The 18,258-nt window shown below is 43.1% G+C and overlaps 1 protein-coding gene across 1 annotated transcript in view; it reads right to left on the reverse strand.

The window, feature by feature from the left end:
• The window catches only part of si:dkey-192p21.6 (uncharacterized protein LOC565246 homolog), a 64,490-nt gene that overhangs the window by 19,599 nt on the left and 26,633 nt on the right, over nucleotides 1-18,258 (reverse strand). The window contains exons 10-15 of the mRNA XM_055162950.1: nucleotides 17,559-17,589; nucleotides 16,529-16,689; nucleotides 12,735-12,847; nucleotides 12,449-12,555; nucleotides 3,166-3,289; nucleotides 2,984-3,070 (exon numbers count right to left, since the gene is read on the reverse strand). Coding sequence (XP_055018925.1) covers nucleotides 2,984-3,070; nucleotides 3,166-3,289; nucleotides 12,449-12,555; nucleotides 12,735-12,847; nucleotides 16,529-16,689; nucleotides 17,559-17,589 — 623 coding nt within the window. The remainder of the gene's footprint in view (nucleotides 1-2,983; nucleotides 3,071-3,165; nucleotides 3,290-12,448; nucleotides 12,556-12,734; nucleotides 12,848-16,528; nucleotides 16,690-17,558; nucleotides 17,590-18,258) is intronic.

An 18,258-nucleotide genomic window follows, 5' to 3' on the forward strand; every position in this document is an offset into this window, starting at 1 on the left:
CTCTTGTCCTGGTAGGGTCCTGGTCTAGTCCTGGTCTAGTCTAGGTTTAGTTCCAGGTTTACTCCCAGTTTAATCCTAATTTTTCAAGTTTGGATGTACCCTTAATGCCTTGGTTTAGGTTGAAGTATTGCACAAAAATGAAAGTAACCAAAAGTAACCACCAAAATGCAAATATATCATCTATTGCATGAAAGATTATATTATTATTATTTTGTAGATTTTTAACTTTTTTCTTAATATTTAAAATTTTGCACATATCATAAACTTCTAATCATAAAACTACTCAATGCTCCCTTATGGCACTTGTCCTTGAGGAAACCCAATAGGCCTGGGACAGTGTTGGCAGAGGCTCGGAGGTTTTGCCCCGTCCTGATGAGGCAGATGTGGGCTGTACTCACTCGCGCTCCTGATTAATTTGGTGATGATAAATAGCTTTCGGCTGCAGACGTTTGCATGGGTTTAGGTAATAGCAACACTGCAAAAAAGGAATACCACATTTGAATGACGTTGACTTGCTGCTTTTTATATTAAGTCTGTTTCACTTGTTGACTTGTTAGACTTTGCTGAGTCTATAATTTTTAAATTTAAATCACTGTTATATCAATAAATACTCAAGTGTTTATTGAGATAAGAGATTTATTGTATTGCTAATGTACATTTTTACATGGTCTTGCTTCAACTTAAGAGACTATCTGCAGTATTTAATCAAACATTTATTCATTTTTCTATTTTATTAATTTGTTTTGAATGCAAATAGAATAGAATTGGATGGATTTATTAATATAACTGCATGAATTTCAGTCAAATTTGTCCATCAAAATTCAATGGACAAATTGAATTAAAAAAAAAAATTATTTATTTATTTTTAGTTTTCAAGCAAAAAGGCAAAAAAGGTTTAAATCTGATTTCTGTAGATCTTTGTGATGGCTGCAAGGATCAAAAGTGAACCGAGTCAAATTATCTAGCTCCAATAAATAAAACTTATTTTAAAAAATTTAATGAAGATTACTCGACTGATTGCAGGTCTTTAAACTCATCTCTGTAGTTGATTTTTGCAGGTCTAGCAGTGTACACCTAGTCAAGAAAACAAGTAAAAATATCAACCTGTAAAGAATAAAATAATTTTAAAAAGTAAAAAACAACTTAAATCAAGATTACTATGCCAATTCCAGGTCTAAACACATCTCTGTAGTTGTTTTTTGCAGTTCTGTCAGTGTAAATGTTTACAAAACACGTCTGTAAAATTATTAACCTTTAATGAATAAAATAATAAAAAAACACTAAAAGCAAGATGATGAAGATGAAGATTACTATGCTGATTCCAGGTCTTTAAACGCATCTCTGTAGTTGTTTTTTGCAGTGCAGTCCGGGGGCACCTGGTCTGGTGGCTGTGATGTGTGGACGGACAGGATCAGTATGAACAGTCCATTGGGGATAAAGTAATGCTGCTGCTTTTGGCTCAAACACAAATGGTTATGAGGGGCACCGGCTGGACCAGGACCTCCAGTCTAAAGACCTGAGGAGGGACTTGGACTCTGGGAGAAATCGCCAATAAAGAGAGACAGCTGTGGGTCCACAAACAGACGGGAAATCAGCTCATGAAGACATTATTCAGGGTTTAATGTGACTTTATCGAAGCAATATGCCCAAAATTGTGTAAAAATGGTTTGTTTATGTATAAATGTAAGTGCATAGATTCAGGATTAAGACCTTTTTTTACTATTATTATAATGTTGTTTGAAACCTACATTAAAATACAAGTTGCAAATGCTGAGGACAATTTTTATTTTGAATTTGTAGATTATGGAATAAATATTCATAGAGGTTAGCCTTAATGGAAAATTCAAATAAAGGAAAGCCATTTATTCAGTATTTGCTGAAGAATTTGCCTTCTAAAAGCTTTTCCAAGGTTAAAATGGGCAAATTATAAAATAAAAAAAAATACATACCGCAGCTACAATAACTCAAGGTCAAGGTCTGACTGTGGAGGAAATACACTACTTACACTTACAGTCACACACGACAGTCACCACAAACTTAAACTCAAACAAGGGACTAAACTGAGACTAAAACTAGAACTAAACCAAGACTAGTACAGACCAAATGTAAGTCTGAATGTAGATTTGGGCCTGGTTTAAACAGGGCCCAAACAAACACCAAACCAGAGCAAATGCAGGGGTGTAGTGGGCATGGTATGTGGGGGTATGCCGTCCACCCACTTCTCCTGATGTGAGATATAACTTAAATGTCAAACCGGAGTTATTGGCAATGGTGAAAACAAACTGCACAGGCTCATGATATCTACAGTACTGTCCTATAGTGACCTGCCCCATGAGGGATCAGGACTGAACAAGGACTGAACGAGGACTAAACCAGGACTGAACCAGGACTAAAACAGGACTAAAACATGACTAAAACAGGACTAAACCAGGTCTAAACCAGAACTGAACCAGGTCTGACTGTCGGGTGACCACAGGAAAAAGGACCAGTATGGGGTAAGCGCATCCGTCGCCCAATCGCACTTTGCGGACACCCTGCTCCGCGGACTCGGGGTTCTGTCTCTCACTCTCAAGTCCAAGATAAGTCCTGGTTTAGTCCTGTTTTAGTCCTGGAATAGTGTTTCTGTTTCAGTCCTGATTCAGTCCTGGTTCAGCCCTGGTTTAGTCCTGGTTTAGTCCTCCTGGTTCATATGTTGTAGCCTATGATTTATGTTCTGTAGGTGATTATGAATGGAGTTAATGTTAATAACACAATCCCGCATCATTTTGACAATCTATATGACACTTGTGTGTATTTCAGCATGTCAAGTTGAGTGTACAGCTTTTGGGGTGGATGTGAATGGGGTTGGGGGAGTAGGGTGGAATTCATCACATCAATGGCATCACAAATCGCGTACCCCCACTTAAAAAATCCCCACTACACCACTGGGCAAATGTGACTGCTCCTTTTTCTCTCAGTGTACAGTATATTAGACCAGTCTCACCTGCATCCCCAGAAACCCCATCAGTACAGAGTTTATTGTGCCCAGGACACCCTCTGGATCAAAGGGCTGCGTGGTCTGATACATCTCCTGAAAAAAGAGACAGAGACATGGTTCAGTTTGTACCTTTTATTTTTATGTGACTATAAATATGCGTAAATGTAGCTAAAACAGGCTTTACTCACTCTACAGGTGGGATATCTGAACATGTTGTCTCCAAACATCCAGCGGTCAATGAGTCCTGCCGCTCCTCCAGTGCAGTTTGGGTAAAGACCACTGTCCCCGATTCCACCTGCGCCAAGGTAACCTCTACAGAAAATATAGATTAAAATGTTAGCCACAACAGTTTGTAGTAAAATCTAGCGTCATCCCACAAACCACCACTGGGACAATCAGTGAGCACCAGGTGCTGTATTTTCTCCTCGAACCAGAAGTGGTTAGCCGGTTTTTGCGCTGGTGTCGTCAGTCGGACTCTGACCCGGACAACTCAAGCGGATAGACCTCAGGTGGTCTTGTTTCGCTTGAATCCGCACCAAATGACAACTTTGGTGCGGTTCCTCTGGTGTGAACCAGTCCAAATCATAGACAGCAGGTCCAAACGAACTATCGAAAGCATCATGGGAGAAGTCCTTTGCCTGTAATGACGCGCTGTACGACTCCAACACAGTAACAGATTGTTCTTCAGACGCAGCCGCGATTCATTTTCAAATTATTTTACCAACAATGGCCAATACAGAGAATGTAACACACGAACATCAGAGCAAGTACGTGCGAACGTGTGGCTCCAGAGTGAGTCAAAAATGGGGGTGTGTCCTGGTGTTCCCCGTGATCATGTAGGAACCAGCATATGTTATTTTAGGCTTTAATTAACCAAATAATTTTATGGCAATAGGCAATGCCCATTCAATTGATTCACCTTTAAAAAATGTCCTGCTTTTAGCCTAGTGTGAGAAATCAGTCGGACTAGATCCAAACCCGAGTCCCGAACCAGCAGAGCAGCTCTGGTTCTGTCCGGGCTCAGATGACGTGGACGGAGAGTGAAAAGCGCTTTCCCCGGGAAGAACCAAATGCGCGGAGGACGGACACCAACTAAACTGGATTCACGCTTCTGTCCGGATGCTTTGCACCACCTCGGAACCAGCCGCGGTTCTTGAGCGCGGAGGACCGGAGCAGCACAGACCTGTAGTCCACAGCGCATTCTCACTTTCCCCGCACGGAACCGCAGACGGCGGAACATACCCGCTCAGACCCAGTCATTGCGCACTGGTCTTGCTCGCCACCGTCTGGAACCAGCACATGGAGGACAGAGCCTCCGGACCATCTGGCCAACGCGCTTGTAGGACGACAGAAGACCAAGGACCAGACCCCAGCGCCGTCCTGAGGAGCTGCGCGCTACTGTGAACGCTGTTGGCTGCTGCTGTTACCCGAACTCTGGGCTTATGAGTTCATGGTGATAAGATGAGGACGGCCCGCGGTATTAACAGGGAACATCAGTATTGGTTACTGGAGATATCGCTGTTCTACCGGGATACAGAGGCTCGTTAATCGGACCAGTTTTGGTTCGTTTGCCGGTGTGAAAGCACCACACTGGAGTGTATCTGCTTCTCGTATGTCAAACATAGATGGAAGACGCTTGTTTTTGCCTCGTACTTTTTGCTAACGTGTCGCCAAGCCTCTGGAATAGATCACTGCAGTTTTGTCGTGCTTGTATATTGATGGGACAGCTGTGTTTGCCGCTGAGTGCACGTGGATTTCGGCGACACATGTGGAGCTTGGTCATCGGGTTGCCAGCAAGTTACGCACCGAGTGTTGAGCAGGTAAACAGACTGTCAATGTCTTTTTATTTCTTATACTGTGGTTGTGGGAGCGTAAAGTGAAGTGCGCACACGTGTACCACCATGTGTGGTTTGTTTTGGTTCTTCGTGCGTATGTGCACGTGTACTGGTATTAACAGATCCACTTAGACTCGTTGCTTCACAACTGCTGTAAATTGAGTTTTGGGATGTAAGATGCGTTAATAATCTGTTGTTGTGAATCTGCATGGGCACCGATTGCAGCTTCATCTGTCAGTGCGGCCCGCGGTAGGGGGGTGGATTGTGCCATCAACTGCGGGCCGCAGACATTATCTTTGGAATGAAGTGGAGGGCCGCAAAAAATCCTTCCGCGGGCCGCAGTTGGCCCCCGGCCGCGAGTCTAGACCCCTGGTCTAAAGCTACTCTGCTCTGGTGTAGACAGAAAGTGAGGCAGCCAGTTTGCACCAGCACCAAGGGCGTAGGTTTGGTGTCAGCTTTGGTGGGGATTCAGTTTGCAAAATGTACAGTTTGTGTCCATTGCCCTTCTAAGATACCGGATAACGTTGATGTAGAAGTTTGAAGCAGATTTCCCTTTGCTTGTTTGTGATGAGATATTTGTTGTCCAAACATTTTTCCAGTAGAGTCTGGCTGCTAACAGAGCACGAGTAGGGCTCCGTTTGGGAGGTGCACTAGTGGTGATAGTCGCTCTTTTTCCTGCGGCGACTCATTATAAGGCAAGTTTAATTGAAGATGAAGTGAAGTAAGTTCCTTTTGAAAAGTTTGTTGCGCAGCGTCTTCACTCATGCCTGCTCAAGTCGCCATCTTTGGGTGCTGACACTGTCCTGCTGCTTCCCCAGTTTAGGCTCCTGGCTCCACTAATGACATCACTCTGTTACAGCCAATGAAAAAGCAGCAGGGGTAACCCTGTCGTCATATCACTAAATACATCTCAGAACGTCTAATAAACAAAATGTGAACTAAAATATGTTAAATTAATACTATTGAGTTTGGAAAAATATCACAATCAATTTTTTTATTTTTTTTTATTAAAATAAAATGGCAAATATTAGTAGGGATTAGTTTGTCTTCCCCAAATATTGGTTGTGACATGTCCCCACCATGCCTATGCAAACCTACGCCCTTCACCAGCACTGATTCACTGCATTCCTTCATAAGCAAGGTGGGTGAATTGTCTTGCCTAAGAGCACAACATCAGTTTGCACTAGAGCCACTGCTGCCACACAACAGCGTCTGCTATTCCCAGTGGTCTCCCATCCACGTCATAATAAAGCCCACCCTGCTTACCAGATTTGACACAGACAAAGATCAATACATTTTCCTACTGATTTCCATGGCATCAGTCTAAACACAAAGACATAGCTACAAAATACAGAACTTCCACACTTAACTCACTGCTCCATTGGTGTAAATGAAATGTGCTACTTCAGTCCAGAATTTATCAAAGTGAAGCCATTTGGGGTCACAACGAGACAGAGGAAAACACAGTCTGAGCAGAGGAAGAGGAGGAGAGATGGAGCGAGGAAGATGGATCCTCTGCCGGCTCTGCTCTTATTGCACATGACAGACTGAGATTGGCTAATTATACTCTGAGAAGCCTCCAGTGCAGCGCCATAAATCACAAACTCATAACAACAACACAAGGCTACAGCAGCGTGGACCTCACCTCAGACAATGAATAAATGCACACTTTAGCATATGTGCACCATCAGAGGAGCAGTAAGGGTACTTTATAACACGCGGTGAGGGGAGACCATTACTCAAGCTCAACCAAAACTGATATTTCGTATTCATTTATTTATTTATTCTCTTTGGTGAATTGTTGTAGGTTTTTGGTACATATAAAGATGAATGGCACAGGTAAAGCAAGGACAACACTACAACTGGGTATATTATTGCTATAAAAATGTATTAAACAAAGATTTCAACTGTTCAGTGTTTTCTTGACTTTAAATTTACAAGAACTGTGTTTAAATTGTGTACAAAAGGTTCAGTTTACACTGTGGACAAGGACAAAGATGGCAGTATGCACTGTGTCAGGGAAGTAACAAAAAAACAATGTGGAAAATGGTATAAATTAAGTAATGTTTAATTAACAGGAATGTAAAAGGGTAAATTAACAAAACATGCCAAAATATGTACATAAAATAAATAACCTAAAGAAACAAAATAACTGACACGAAAGAGACACTCGCAAAATGGCAGACAGACCACAGAGGCCAGCAGCCTAAACAGTTGCTGGCAATTTCCTTAAATAGGGGGCGGTGGCTGCAGGTGAGGTGGGTGCAGACAAGCCCCACCAATTACGGACCAGGGCTCTCACAGCAGAAATGAGTACAGCCAGCAAAAGAAATTACCCTGCATTTGATTATCCTTCTGAGACAGTTTTCCGAGGAAGTTGCCTGGGACAGCGCGACTCAGAACTCGGTGGCAGAAAAAGTAGACCAAACAAGGACTCTGAGTCAGAATCCTAAGTGGTTCCGCCCACTGTGACGTGTAAATATGAAATGTTTTTATTGTGTTTGGACACTTTGGTGGTTTAAATGACAATGTCAGTCACTCGCATTACTGCAATACCTCACCGCATCTGTATCACTGCCTATGGGTATGGTAGTCGGTGTAGTTGCGAGGTTCGCCGAGTCCGACACGCGAAACATAATACTATGCTTCAAGCTTGGAAGTGACGAATCAGAAGATAATCAAACACAGGGTTAAAACCCACAAAACAAGTCAAAACTGGAGGTCTGGGGCTGTAACAACTGGAGGGAGAGGGAATCACACCACTAACTTCTAGTCCAGTGGGTGCATGATTTACTGGTCTTGTCTACTAAATATCATCAACTTTTTTTTGCTTGGAATGTTCCAAAGTGTAGCCTTAAACTTAACTCAGTCTTTAGTTGCAGGTGTTTTATTGTTACACTGCAAACAACTAAATCTAGTCAAGTTAAGATGATGAGTTTTATCATTTGAGTACATTTCATTTGACAAGTAAAATGAACCTGGGGTTGGGCTAGAAAGCGAGCGCCTGGTGGCCAGGCCTTTGCCCGGGGCCCGGCCGGGCTCAGCCCGAAGGACGACTGTGGGCTCACCACCCGCAGAGGTTTCATAGGGTCGGTGCGCTGTGAACTAGGCAGAGGTCGGGGTCAGGGATCCCGGCAACCTAGTCCACGGACACAGAACCTGGCTGTAGGGACGTGGAACGTCACCTCACTGGGGGGGAAGGAGCCTGAGCTTGTGCGGGAGGTTGAGAGGTACCGGCTAGATATAGTCGGCCTCACCTCCACGCACAGCTTGGGCTCTGGTACCCAACCTCTCGAGAGGGGTTGGACCCTCCATTTTTCTGGTGTTGCCTGCGGGGAGCGGCGGCGAGCTGGTGTGGGCTTGCTTATAGCCCCACAGCTCAGCCGCCACGTGTTGGAGTTCACCCCAGTGAACGAGAGGGTCGCGTCCCTGCGCCTTCGGGTCGGGGACAGGTCTCACTGTGGTGTCGGCCTACGGGCCGAACAGCAGTGCAGAGTACCCAGCCTTCTTGGAGTCCCTGGGAGGGGTACTAGATAGTGCACCAACTGGGGACTCCGTTGTTCTACTGGGGGACTTCAACGCCCACGTGGGCAACGCCAGTGACACCTGGAGAGGGGTGATTGGGAGGAACGGCCTCCCTGATCTGAACCCGAGTGGTGTTCTGTTATTGGACTTCTGTGCTAGTCACAGTTTGTCCATAACAAACACCATGTTCGAGCACAAGGGTGTCCATAAGTGCACGTGGCACCAGGACACCCTAGGCCGGAGGTCGATGATCGACTTTGTCGTCGTGTCATCTGACCTCCGGCCGCGTGTCTTGGACACTCGGGTGAAGAGAGGGGCTGAGCTGTCAACCGATCACCACCTGGTGGTGAGTTGGATCCGCTGGCGGTGGAGGAAGCCGGAAAGACCTGGCAGACCCAAGCGTGTCGTGAGGGTCTGTTGGGAACGTCTGGCGGAACCCTCTGTCAGAGGGATCTTCAACTCACACCTCCGGGAGAGCTTCTCCCAGATCCCGGGGGAGGTTGGAGATATGGAGTCCGAGTGGGCTCTGTTCTCCACCTCCATTGTCAATGCGGCCGCCCGTAGCTGTGGGCGTAAGGTCTGTGGTGCCTGTCGCGGCGGCAATCCCCGAACCCGGTGGTGGACACCGGAAGTAAGGGATGCCGTCAAGCTGAAGAAGGAGTCCTATCGGGTCTTGTTGGCTCGTGGGACTCCTGAGGCAGCTGATCCGTCCTGAGTATCTTAAGTCTCTGGATGTTGTGGGGCTGTCTTGGCTGACACGCCTCTTCAACATCGCGTGGCGGTCGGGGACAGTACCTCTGGACTGGCAAACCGGGGTGGTGGTCCCTCTGTATAAGAAGGGGGGACCGGAGGGTGTGTTCCAATTACAGGGGAATCACACTCCTCAGCCTTCCCGGTAAGGTCTATTCCAGGGTACTGGAGAGGAGAATCCGCCCGATAGTCGAACCTCGGATTCAGGAGGAGCAGTGTGGTTTTCGTCCTGGCCGTGGAACACTGGACCAGCTCTACACTCTCCATAGGGTGCTCGAGGGTTCATGGGAGTTTGCCCAACCAGTCCACATGTGCTTTGTGGACTTGGAGAAGGCATTCGACCGTGTCCCTCGTGGTGTCCTGTGGGGGGTGCTCCGGGAGTATGGGGTTCGGGGCCCTTTGCTAAGGGCTGTCCGGTCCCTGTATGACCGGAGCAGGAGCTGTGTTCGCATTGCCGGCAGTAAGTCAGACCTGTTCCCGGTGCATGTTGGACTCCGCCAGGGCTGCCCCTTTGTCACCGGTTCTGTTCATTGTTTTTTATGGACAGAATTTCTAGGTGCAGTCAGGGGCCGGAGGGGGTCCGGTTCGGGGACCACAGGATCTCATCTCTGCTGTTTGCAGATGATGTTGTCCTGTTGGCTTCATCGAACCAGGACCTACAATGTGCACTGGGGCGGTTTGCAGCCGAGTGTGAAGCGGCTGGGATGAAGATCAGCTCCTCCAAATCCGAGGCCATGGTTCTCGACCGGAAAAAAGGTGGCTTGCCCTCTCCGGGTGGGTGGAGAGGCCCTGCCCCAAGTGGAGGAGTTCAAGTATCTCGGGGTCTTGTTCACGAGTGAGGGGAGGATGGAAGCGTGAGATTGACAGGCGGATCGGTGCAGCTTCAGCTGTGATGCGGTCGCTGTATCGGACCGTTGTGGTGAAGAGAGAGCTGAGCCGAAAGGCGAAACTCTTGATTTACCGGTCAGTCTTCGTTCCCACCCTCACCTATGGTCATGAGCTCTGGGTAATGACCGAAAGGACAAGATCGCGGATACAAGCGGCCGAAATGAGTTTCCTCCGCAGGGTGGCTGGGCGCTCCCTTAGAGATAGGGTGAGGAGCTCAGTCACACGGGAGGAGCTCGGAGTAGAGCCGCTGCTCCTTCACGTTGAGAGGAGCCAGTTGAGGTGGCTCGGGCATCTTTTCCGGATGCCTCCTGGACGCCTCCCTCGGGAGGTGTTCTGGGCATGTCCCACTGGGAGGAGGCCCCGGGGAAGACCCAGGACACGCTGGAGGGACTATGTTTCTCGGCTGGCCTGGGAACACCTTGGGGTCCCCCCAGAAGAGCTGGAGGAAGTGTGTGTGGAAAGGGAGGTCTGGGAGTCCCTGCTTAGACTGCTGCCTCCGCGACCCGGCTCCGGATAAGCGGAAGAAAATGGAATGGAATGGAAAGTAAAATGAAACTTAATTGAACGTTGCTTGAATTAAGAAAAACACACTTATTCCATTGGTAGATAATTTTACTTGTCCAGTTGAATCGACTCAAACAAAGTAAAATGTTCCACATTTAAGTAATTTTAACTTAACTAGATATTGTTTTTTTCCCAGTGTAGACCTCTGAAAACATGCATTCTTACTGTGAGCAGCAATGATCAGCATTAGCTACTCTTATTATGCAGAAGAAGTGACGTATCCTTTAACGTATTAGTTTGTACAAGGTCAAGTGCGTTTCAGTAAGATGGAAACTCAATGTGCGTTTTCCATTAAGAGCTCATAATGATTTTTGGATCCACTCTATGCATTACAGCAGTGATTTAAGATTGGAGTTTCCTAATTACAGGCCAAGGATAATTTGGAAGATTTGGGAGAGGCAGTTAACTTGTAAGCAACACATCTTCCAACTTGTCTAAACTATGGCCTCACAGCAAGAAGGTCCCGAAGGTGTATCTGTGCAGGGGTTTGTGTGTTCTCACTGTGCCTGGTTGGGTTTTGCTCTGAGTGCTCCAGATCAAACAAAAACATGCTTATAATCACCCCAGCTCGGTCCTCCTGACTAAATATCTGGAGACGGGGCTCTTAGGTCTACAGTTTTATATTGACTTGAATCATCACAGTTATACCAAAAATATAAGAGCATAAACAAAATGATAAATTACTCTATATGACCATCCTCTTGTATAAACAGCCATAATGCTCAGTCCCTTCCTTCTTTCAGGATATTAGAAAATGGGCAAACAAAGAGTAACGTGATTGTATCTGAGGCCAAACACATGAGCGGTTCAATAAAGAGCAGCTGCAGCAGAGGAGGGAGGGTGGATGAAACCTGTCAAAGTCACGGTTTATTTCATAGTGAGAACAAACATCATCTATTCAAACTCTACTGCAGCTGAAGGCTCGTACTCTATATAATTGTTTTGCCATGTGTGTGCAAGTCACCTGGCCAGTAAGATGGATTCTCGTGATATTTGTTCATAAAGAGTTCATAAAATCCTGATATCTGTTAGGACTGCCCGGTTAACCAGTGGTTCAGACCAATCACAGAGCAGGATTGTGATTTGGGGAGGGGCGCACAAAAACACCACAACAAACATAACAAATGGCTTTCAAAAATACAGGGAAGCATTTTGTGCATTTGTGAACTCAACAGGATTTAAGTTTTAAATTTGATTTCTCTGCTTGTTCTGCTTCGACCAGTCAGATTCAAATATTGGCCATGAAATTCCTAGCCAGGCTGGCGTGCCTTCGCTCAATTTAATTTCTCTCCAGCAACTAGGACAGGAATCGGAGTACACTAGACGGATTGCAAGAATCCCGCAAGTTGTAGACCACGCACCGGCCAATCAGCGAAGAGCTGTGAAGCCATGATGTCAAACTCAAGCACCTGCCTGGGTCCCTTTTGTGGTACAACACAACAGTAAACAAAGCGATCGAGATGGATGGAGACAAAGCCATACATTCTGTGTTGGCAACGATTCCCGAGATTGAGAATTTAAAGCCAGAACAATGTTTGGTGAAATTTATCAAGGTGAAAAACATTATTGAATGTTTGGTGAAATTTATCAAGGTGAAAAACGTTATTGCCCTTCTTCCTACGGGATTTGGCGCATCACATACGTCACGACCAAATAGCAGTGATTGGTTAAATAAAAAAGTGCCTGCCTACTGTTGGACAAACAAATTCTAATGGTGCAAGGTCAGACGGTTTCCACAAAGTGAAACTGGCTGATAAATCAGGCTGTGAAATTCCACCACTTCCTGAACACTTTAGGCAAAGGCTGTTCCAAAGAAAGTGTTGTTGTGCATTGATACCAGAATCTGTATTGGTGCATCTCTACACTTCACATCTATTAAAGTTAAATGTATATATTGAATTATACTCACGTGGGACAGTCTGGTACCGGGAGCAGAAAGGTGAGACACAACCACAGAGTTTCCAACAGGACGATGATCAGCCACTGAGGCCAATACAGGGTTAAGTCCTGGAACGGCTTCTGCAACAAAGTTTACCATGTTAATTACAAAAACAAACAATTCAACTTAAAGCTACCATCCACAGGAGACAGGACTAAACCAGAGTCTGTGTCTGTGAAACTGTCAGTGCCACTTTCACTTGTTTAAGGTTGGCTGGTTTGTTTGAGACTGGAATGAGTTTATCAGAGCGACTCACCGTTCTGTGAGGGATCGAGATCTGGCCCCAGAAAATCTGAAGCAGAGACAGGACGAGGTACGTGAAACCCAAACGCTGCAGCACCCCAGGGACCCTCAGCCATGACCACGACACTGAAACAACACAACAGAACAATCCGTTTAGGTGCACTTTATAATACTTATTCAAAACCTTTATTTCAGTAATTGTTATGCCAAAACACAAAGACGACTGCATGTTGTTCTACACAGAGTAAACTTATTCTGTAATGGCTGATGCATCTGAAAACATGTAACAGGAACCATCATGTGTTCTTGTTACAAAGAGCAGCGGTGGATGAAGTATGCAATTTTGTTGCAAAAGACTACTCAAGTAAAAGTATCACACGAAGAGATCTTCTTAAGTAAAAGTATTGAAGTACCTGTTCAAGAGTAAAAGCATTTTGCAGAGATTTTTAAAACAATGAAAGCATCAAATGTAGTGATTTTGATAAAAAACTGTAACTGATTTTAAGTGATTCAATAGATTTCTTAATTTCTCTAGCTGTCGTGTATGTGTATTTGTGTATTTGTGTATTTGGTTTAGCTGTTTATGTGTATTTGTGTATTTAGTTTGCTCAAAGCTGGCACAGAAACTCAAATTAAATGTGCTAAAAATAAGTCTCAGCCATTTCAGCAGGTCTAAACCATAAAGAAAAGTACTTTTTAGTTTTCAGTCCAGATGGTGAAAGCTCAGCATTTACTAGCATGTTTTCTTCAAGTGTATGCTTTCATATATTTTTGTAATTAGACCATTTTGGTAAAATGAATTAACTTTTGAAGGTTAACAGTTTAAGGGATTCTCTCATTAAAACAACATTGTGTAACTTTCTAGATGTGGATGTGGATGCATCACCTGCATGATTCCATGGAAAAAGAAATTGTATTTCGAAACACACGTTATGGAGATGTGTAAAATCCCTCAGTCGTCCAGGTAGAATCCATGGCAAAAGGAGAAATAAACTTTTGTCCAGCTGGTCATGGAGATAGATGAGTTTTATGCTATATTGTGGAAGATTACTGCCAGGAAACAAGCAGGTAGAGGCCCTCCTCCAGGCTAAATAAGTCAGGTGTAGGGAAACAAGTCCATTCAGACTAAGGATACATGTTTTTCTAATTAAAAACATGGTTTTATTATGTCTATTTTTGGCTAAAAAGTTGCACAGTAGGGCTTTAAGGTTTAAATCATAGAAATTAAACTAACATAGGCACACAGGGCATGGCTTTAAGACAGCACTCTCTCTCCATTTTACATTGTATTATCCCAGAACAACTCAAAGACCACAGAATATTCTATTGATAAACTGCATGTTGATATTAGCAGAGCAAAACACAAAACTTAGAGAATGTAACTAAGGTGAACAATAACAACATTCAGGCAATGATTGACAAAATGTAAGTATTTTTCCCTTTAAATTAAGCACAATTTAACAGTATAAAATCAAACTGTCTCTTGTTCGTCTTGGTACAGAGGGAGACCTGAGGACAGTCCAGTTTTAGCCCTGATGATGGATACAGGCCTGCACACCTCCGACAAGGACCCGATATAACTGACTGATAAGACCATTTCTGTGAGTTAGACCTAATTATTCACCACGAAATGGATCATACGGGACACAGGAACTTCCTCCAATCAAACCAAGAAAATCCCACTTCCTGGAGCCCAGTGATGGACAGCGGCAACTCCAGAAAATATAGTGTCCCTGTCCGGATGTATTCTAATCAGAGGGGCAGGGCTATCTCCTCCAGGCTTCAGGCTTCAAAGATTGATGGTAATCTTCACATTAGTTAATTGAAAACCTTTTTGTCGCTCAAAGTGCCGTAAAACATGGTATAATCCAAATTATTGATCAGGACAAATCAAATAAAAGGCGGAAATCTCGACTTTCACAAAACGTCAGGAAGCTTTTAGTAATAACACATTTGCTAATTCTGCAGGTCACACCCACGCCGTTGAAATGTAGGATCGGACACGCCCACGATATCAACAAGGCAACGTAGATTTTACAAACTTGACTTTAGATCAATGTTCAGGGAGCCGTGTTGAGAAATTCAAACTCATTAAATGCAAATTGATATTTTTCATGCTGTATAATGTTCACTGTCTGCTGCTGGCTCTAAATATCTTTCACATCAAGTCAAAAAGTAACAAAACAAAAATAAAAATAACACTGGGTTGTGAAAGTACATTGTGTGAGTATGGAAGGATTGCAATGGGTCAGTGTAATGAGAGTGGTGATACTCAACTTGAATTTTGTTTACATTGAAAGGTTTATCAAACAGATGAAGCGAGGATAGGTTAAGCTTAACAAACACTTCTGTCCCTGTTGGAAAATTTGTCCTCTGCATTTGACCCACCCTTCAAGCAGTGCACCCAGAGACCCATCTCCAAATCTTTAGCTCAGTTTGGTAAAGAGCAGCGGTGGAAGAAGTATTTGTTATCAATTAAAAGTACACTTACAGGGGCAAAAGATTATTCAAGTAAAAGTATCACATGAAGAGCTCTCTTAAGTAGAGTAGTACAGTAGTACCTATTTAGAAATGTACTTTAAGAGTAAAAGCATTTTGCAGAGATTTTTAGAACAATGAAAGCATCAAATGTAGTGATTTTGATTAAAAAAGTGACTGATTTTAAGTGACTCAGTAGATTTCTTAATTTTGCCAGCTATTTATGTGTATTTGTGGTTTGCCCAAAGCTGGGACAGAAACTCAAATTAAATGTACTAAGAATAAGTCTCAATCATTTCAGCAGGTCTCAAACCATAAAAGAAAAGTACTTTTTAGTTTTCAGTCCAGATTTAACATGTAGAGGAACAGAAAGTACAGATACATAATCTCAAGTGTAGTGAAGTAAAAGTAAAAAGTATCCAATATAAAATATATTTAAGTAAAGTACAGATACCTACCTAGCTGGAAGACTAACCTATTGTGCATAGTCTAGGTTGTCTTTTATGTTTTGGGTTAGGGAAATCCAGTTGCTTGCCTTACTTTACACTGTAGTATATCGATAAAATGCTACATTCAGCTTCACCACATCACTACACGGCTGCAAAAATATCTCTCCCCACAGTGAAGCAGGATGGTTGTAGGTCACATGACTCTCATTAGACACGACCCTGGACCATGTGGGACGTCCTGAAAGTCCTGGGCTGAGTCTGTGCTAAAGTCACTCCAGAGCTCAGCAGAACAGCAGCTGCAGTGGCTGTAACTCTATCTGTTTGTAATTGTCCATTACCACAGTCTTGTTTTTGCTCGATCTGCTCCTGTTAAACGTCCCCTGGCGCTGGATTTGGAGACTACACATGCAATAACAATATTTGACTTAACCCAGTTACAGAGACGCCCCCTGCAAAGTCCATTAGAGCCAGAGGGAGGGAGGCTAATGGTGAGGGTCCCCAGGTGAATAAAATGAGGATTATTGCGCCTTATTCTCACACTTTCACCCAAACAATGCACCCAAATCTGTTTAGACAAAACCTTTTAGTGAAATGTGTTTTATAGATTCTGGTACAATTGTTCTCTAAAGCCGTCTAAGTATATTGTTCTATAGGTATATTATATTATATGTCTTTATTTTGCTTTTCCATATTCAAACATGGCTACCTTCTACTTTTAGTTCAGTAGAGATTGGCAATTCCAGGAGTGAAATCACCCAAATGATTCTTGTGAAGAGTAAATTTACAACATAGATCAGAAAATAACATAATATGGGCCCTAGGTATTATTGTTACCCACTGCTTTATTACTGTGTTTACATTTCATCCATAAATCACCTACGTGGTCCGTCGCGTGGGGAGTAGTTGAGGAAGCAAAACCCGAGCAGCAGCAGCACCACAGTCCTCCAGGTCACTTTACGAACGAGCTGACCCGTCCCCAACCCCCTCCTCTGCATCGAGCTGAAGGCTAAGACCACCGATGTACCAATGATGAACACAAACCTGCAAGGACAAAACATGTTTAATGTTTCACAAAGATTTATCTCTGCTGGTGTATTTTATGAACATGCATCAGTTTACAAAAAGTTGCACTGTAGTTGACATACAGTATAAATTAAGGATTCACTCTTAAGCTCCACTAGTTGTCATTAAGAAAAAAAAAACAAAAAAAAAACAGGAATCACAATAAATAACGCTTGACTCACACCTCAAGTCTGAGTCAAGTCCCAAGTCAAAGACAGGCAAGTCCAATTCGAGTCTTGAGTCACTGGCCCATAAGTCCAAGTCAAGTCCAAGTCATCTTCTTTGAGTTTCAAGTCATTTCAAGTTTTTAAACCAAAGTACCAACTTAGATTTTTGCAATTTATATGACTTTTAAACTAAATTGTACTTAAAAAGGTATATTTATTTATGAGTATTTATAGAGCATATAAGAGTTGTAGAAATTAATTTAATAAATGGTTCCTTTTTAAATGTCTTGACAAGATCTTAGTGTGAATCATTACAGTCAGTATAGAAAGAATTGAGATTTTAAAGTGCTTCAAGTCTTCTCAAGTCACAGGCCTCAAGTCCGAGTCAAGTCCCAAGTCTTTGTCAATTTTATCAAGTCAAGTCTCAAGCCTCAAGTAAAAATAGTGACTCAAATCTGACTTGAGTCCAAGTCACAACTTGCAAGTCCCCACCTCCATCATATGAGATATCAAATCATTTGGATTAAGCCACTAAACAAATGCCAAATTTTTATGTGCATTCAATTTCTGTTTACGGACAATAAAGTTATATCTTGTCATTGTCCCATGTGTGTTAAAGTAACTATTAATTGAATAAACAGTAAAAAATCTGGATATCAAACTCATGCACATAACACTTACCATGGCATGACAAGATCAGCTACAGTCAGACCTACAAAACATGACAAAATATAGATTTATTTGTTTTATTTTTACTGTTTTGTAATGATGGAAAAATACATTGAAGATAAACAATGTTACTCAGAGCAGCCTCTATCATTACTGTCCCATTTGTTGAAGGTGTAATTCATAAATATCTTTGGTCCAGTGACAGCGAAGGCCCAGCAGCAAAGACAGGATTAATCAAAGTTAGTCTGAATCGATGCAGAAAGTGACAAAGAGGCTATTACTAAAGCTAAAGACAGAGAGGGAGGATGAGGGAATGAATTTCAGAAAAGTTTTTTTTTTTTTTATGATAAATTAACCCCAGAACTGGAGCCAAGTTTGTATAGTTCAATCTAATGAATCAAGTTTATTTAAATGTCCTCTTTTAGGTTTCAAAATCAATTAGTTGAGGTTTAAGTATCAGATAAATGTGAAATGACTGTAAAATCACTCACAAAAGTGCAAATGTATCACTCTATACCATAAAGTATATTCCAGTTTTATTATGAATCAGCTTTTTGCAGCATTTTGCCGCATGATAAATCTAATATTCAAATCTGGCATGTCTTCAAAACAACATTCACAACAGTATGATATATTGGCCTCGTCTAGCCAGGGTAATTACATCATGCATGGTATTGTACATGGTATTGTACATGGTATTGTACATGGTAGA

The sequence above is a fragment of the Boleophthalmus pectinirostris genome, unplaced genomic scaffold (genome assembly GCF_026225935.1).
Source record: "Boleophthalmus pectinirostris isolate CB_2022bp ecotype Guang Dong unplaced genomic scaffold, ASM2622593v1 HiC_scaffold_5, whole genome shotgun sequence".
Classification (NCBI taxonomy): Eukaryota; Metazoa; Chordata; class Actinopteri; order Gobiiformes; family Gobiidae; genus Boleophthalmus; species Boleophthalmus pectinirostris.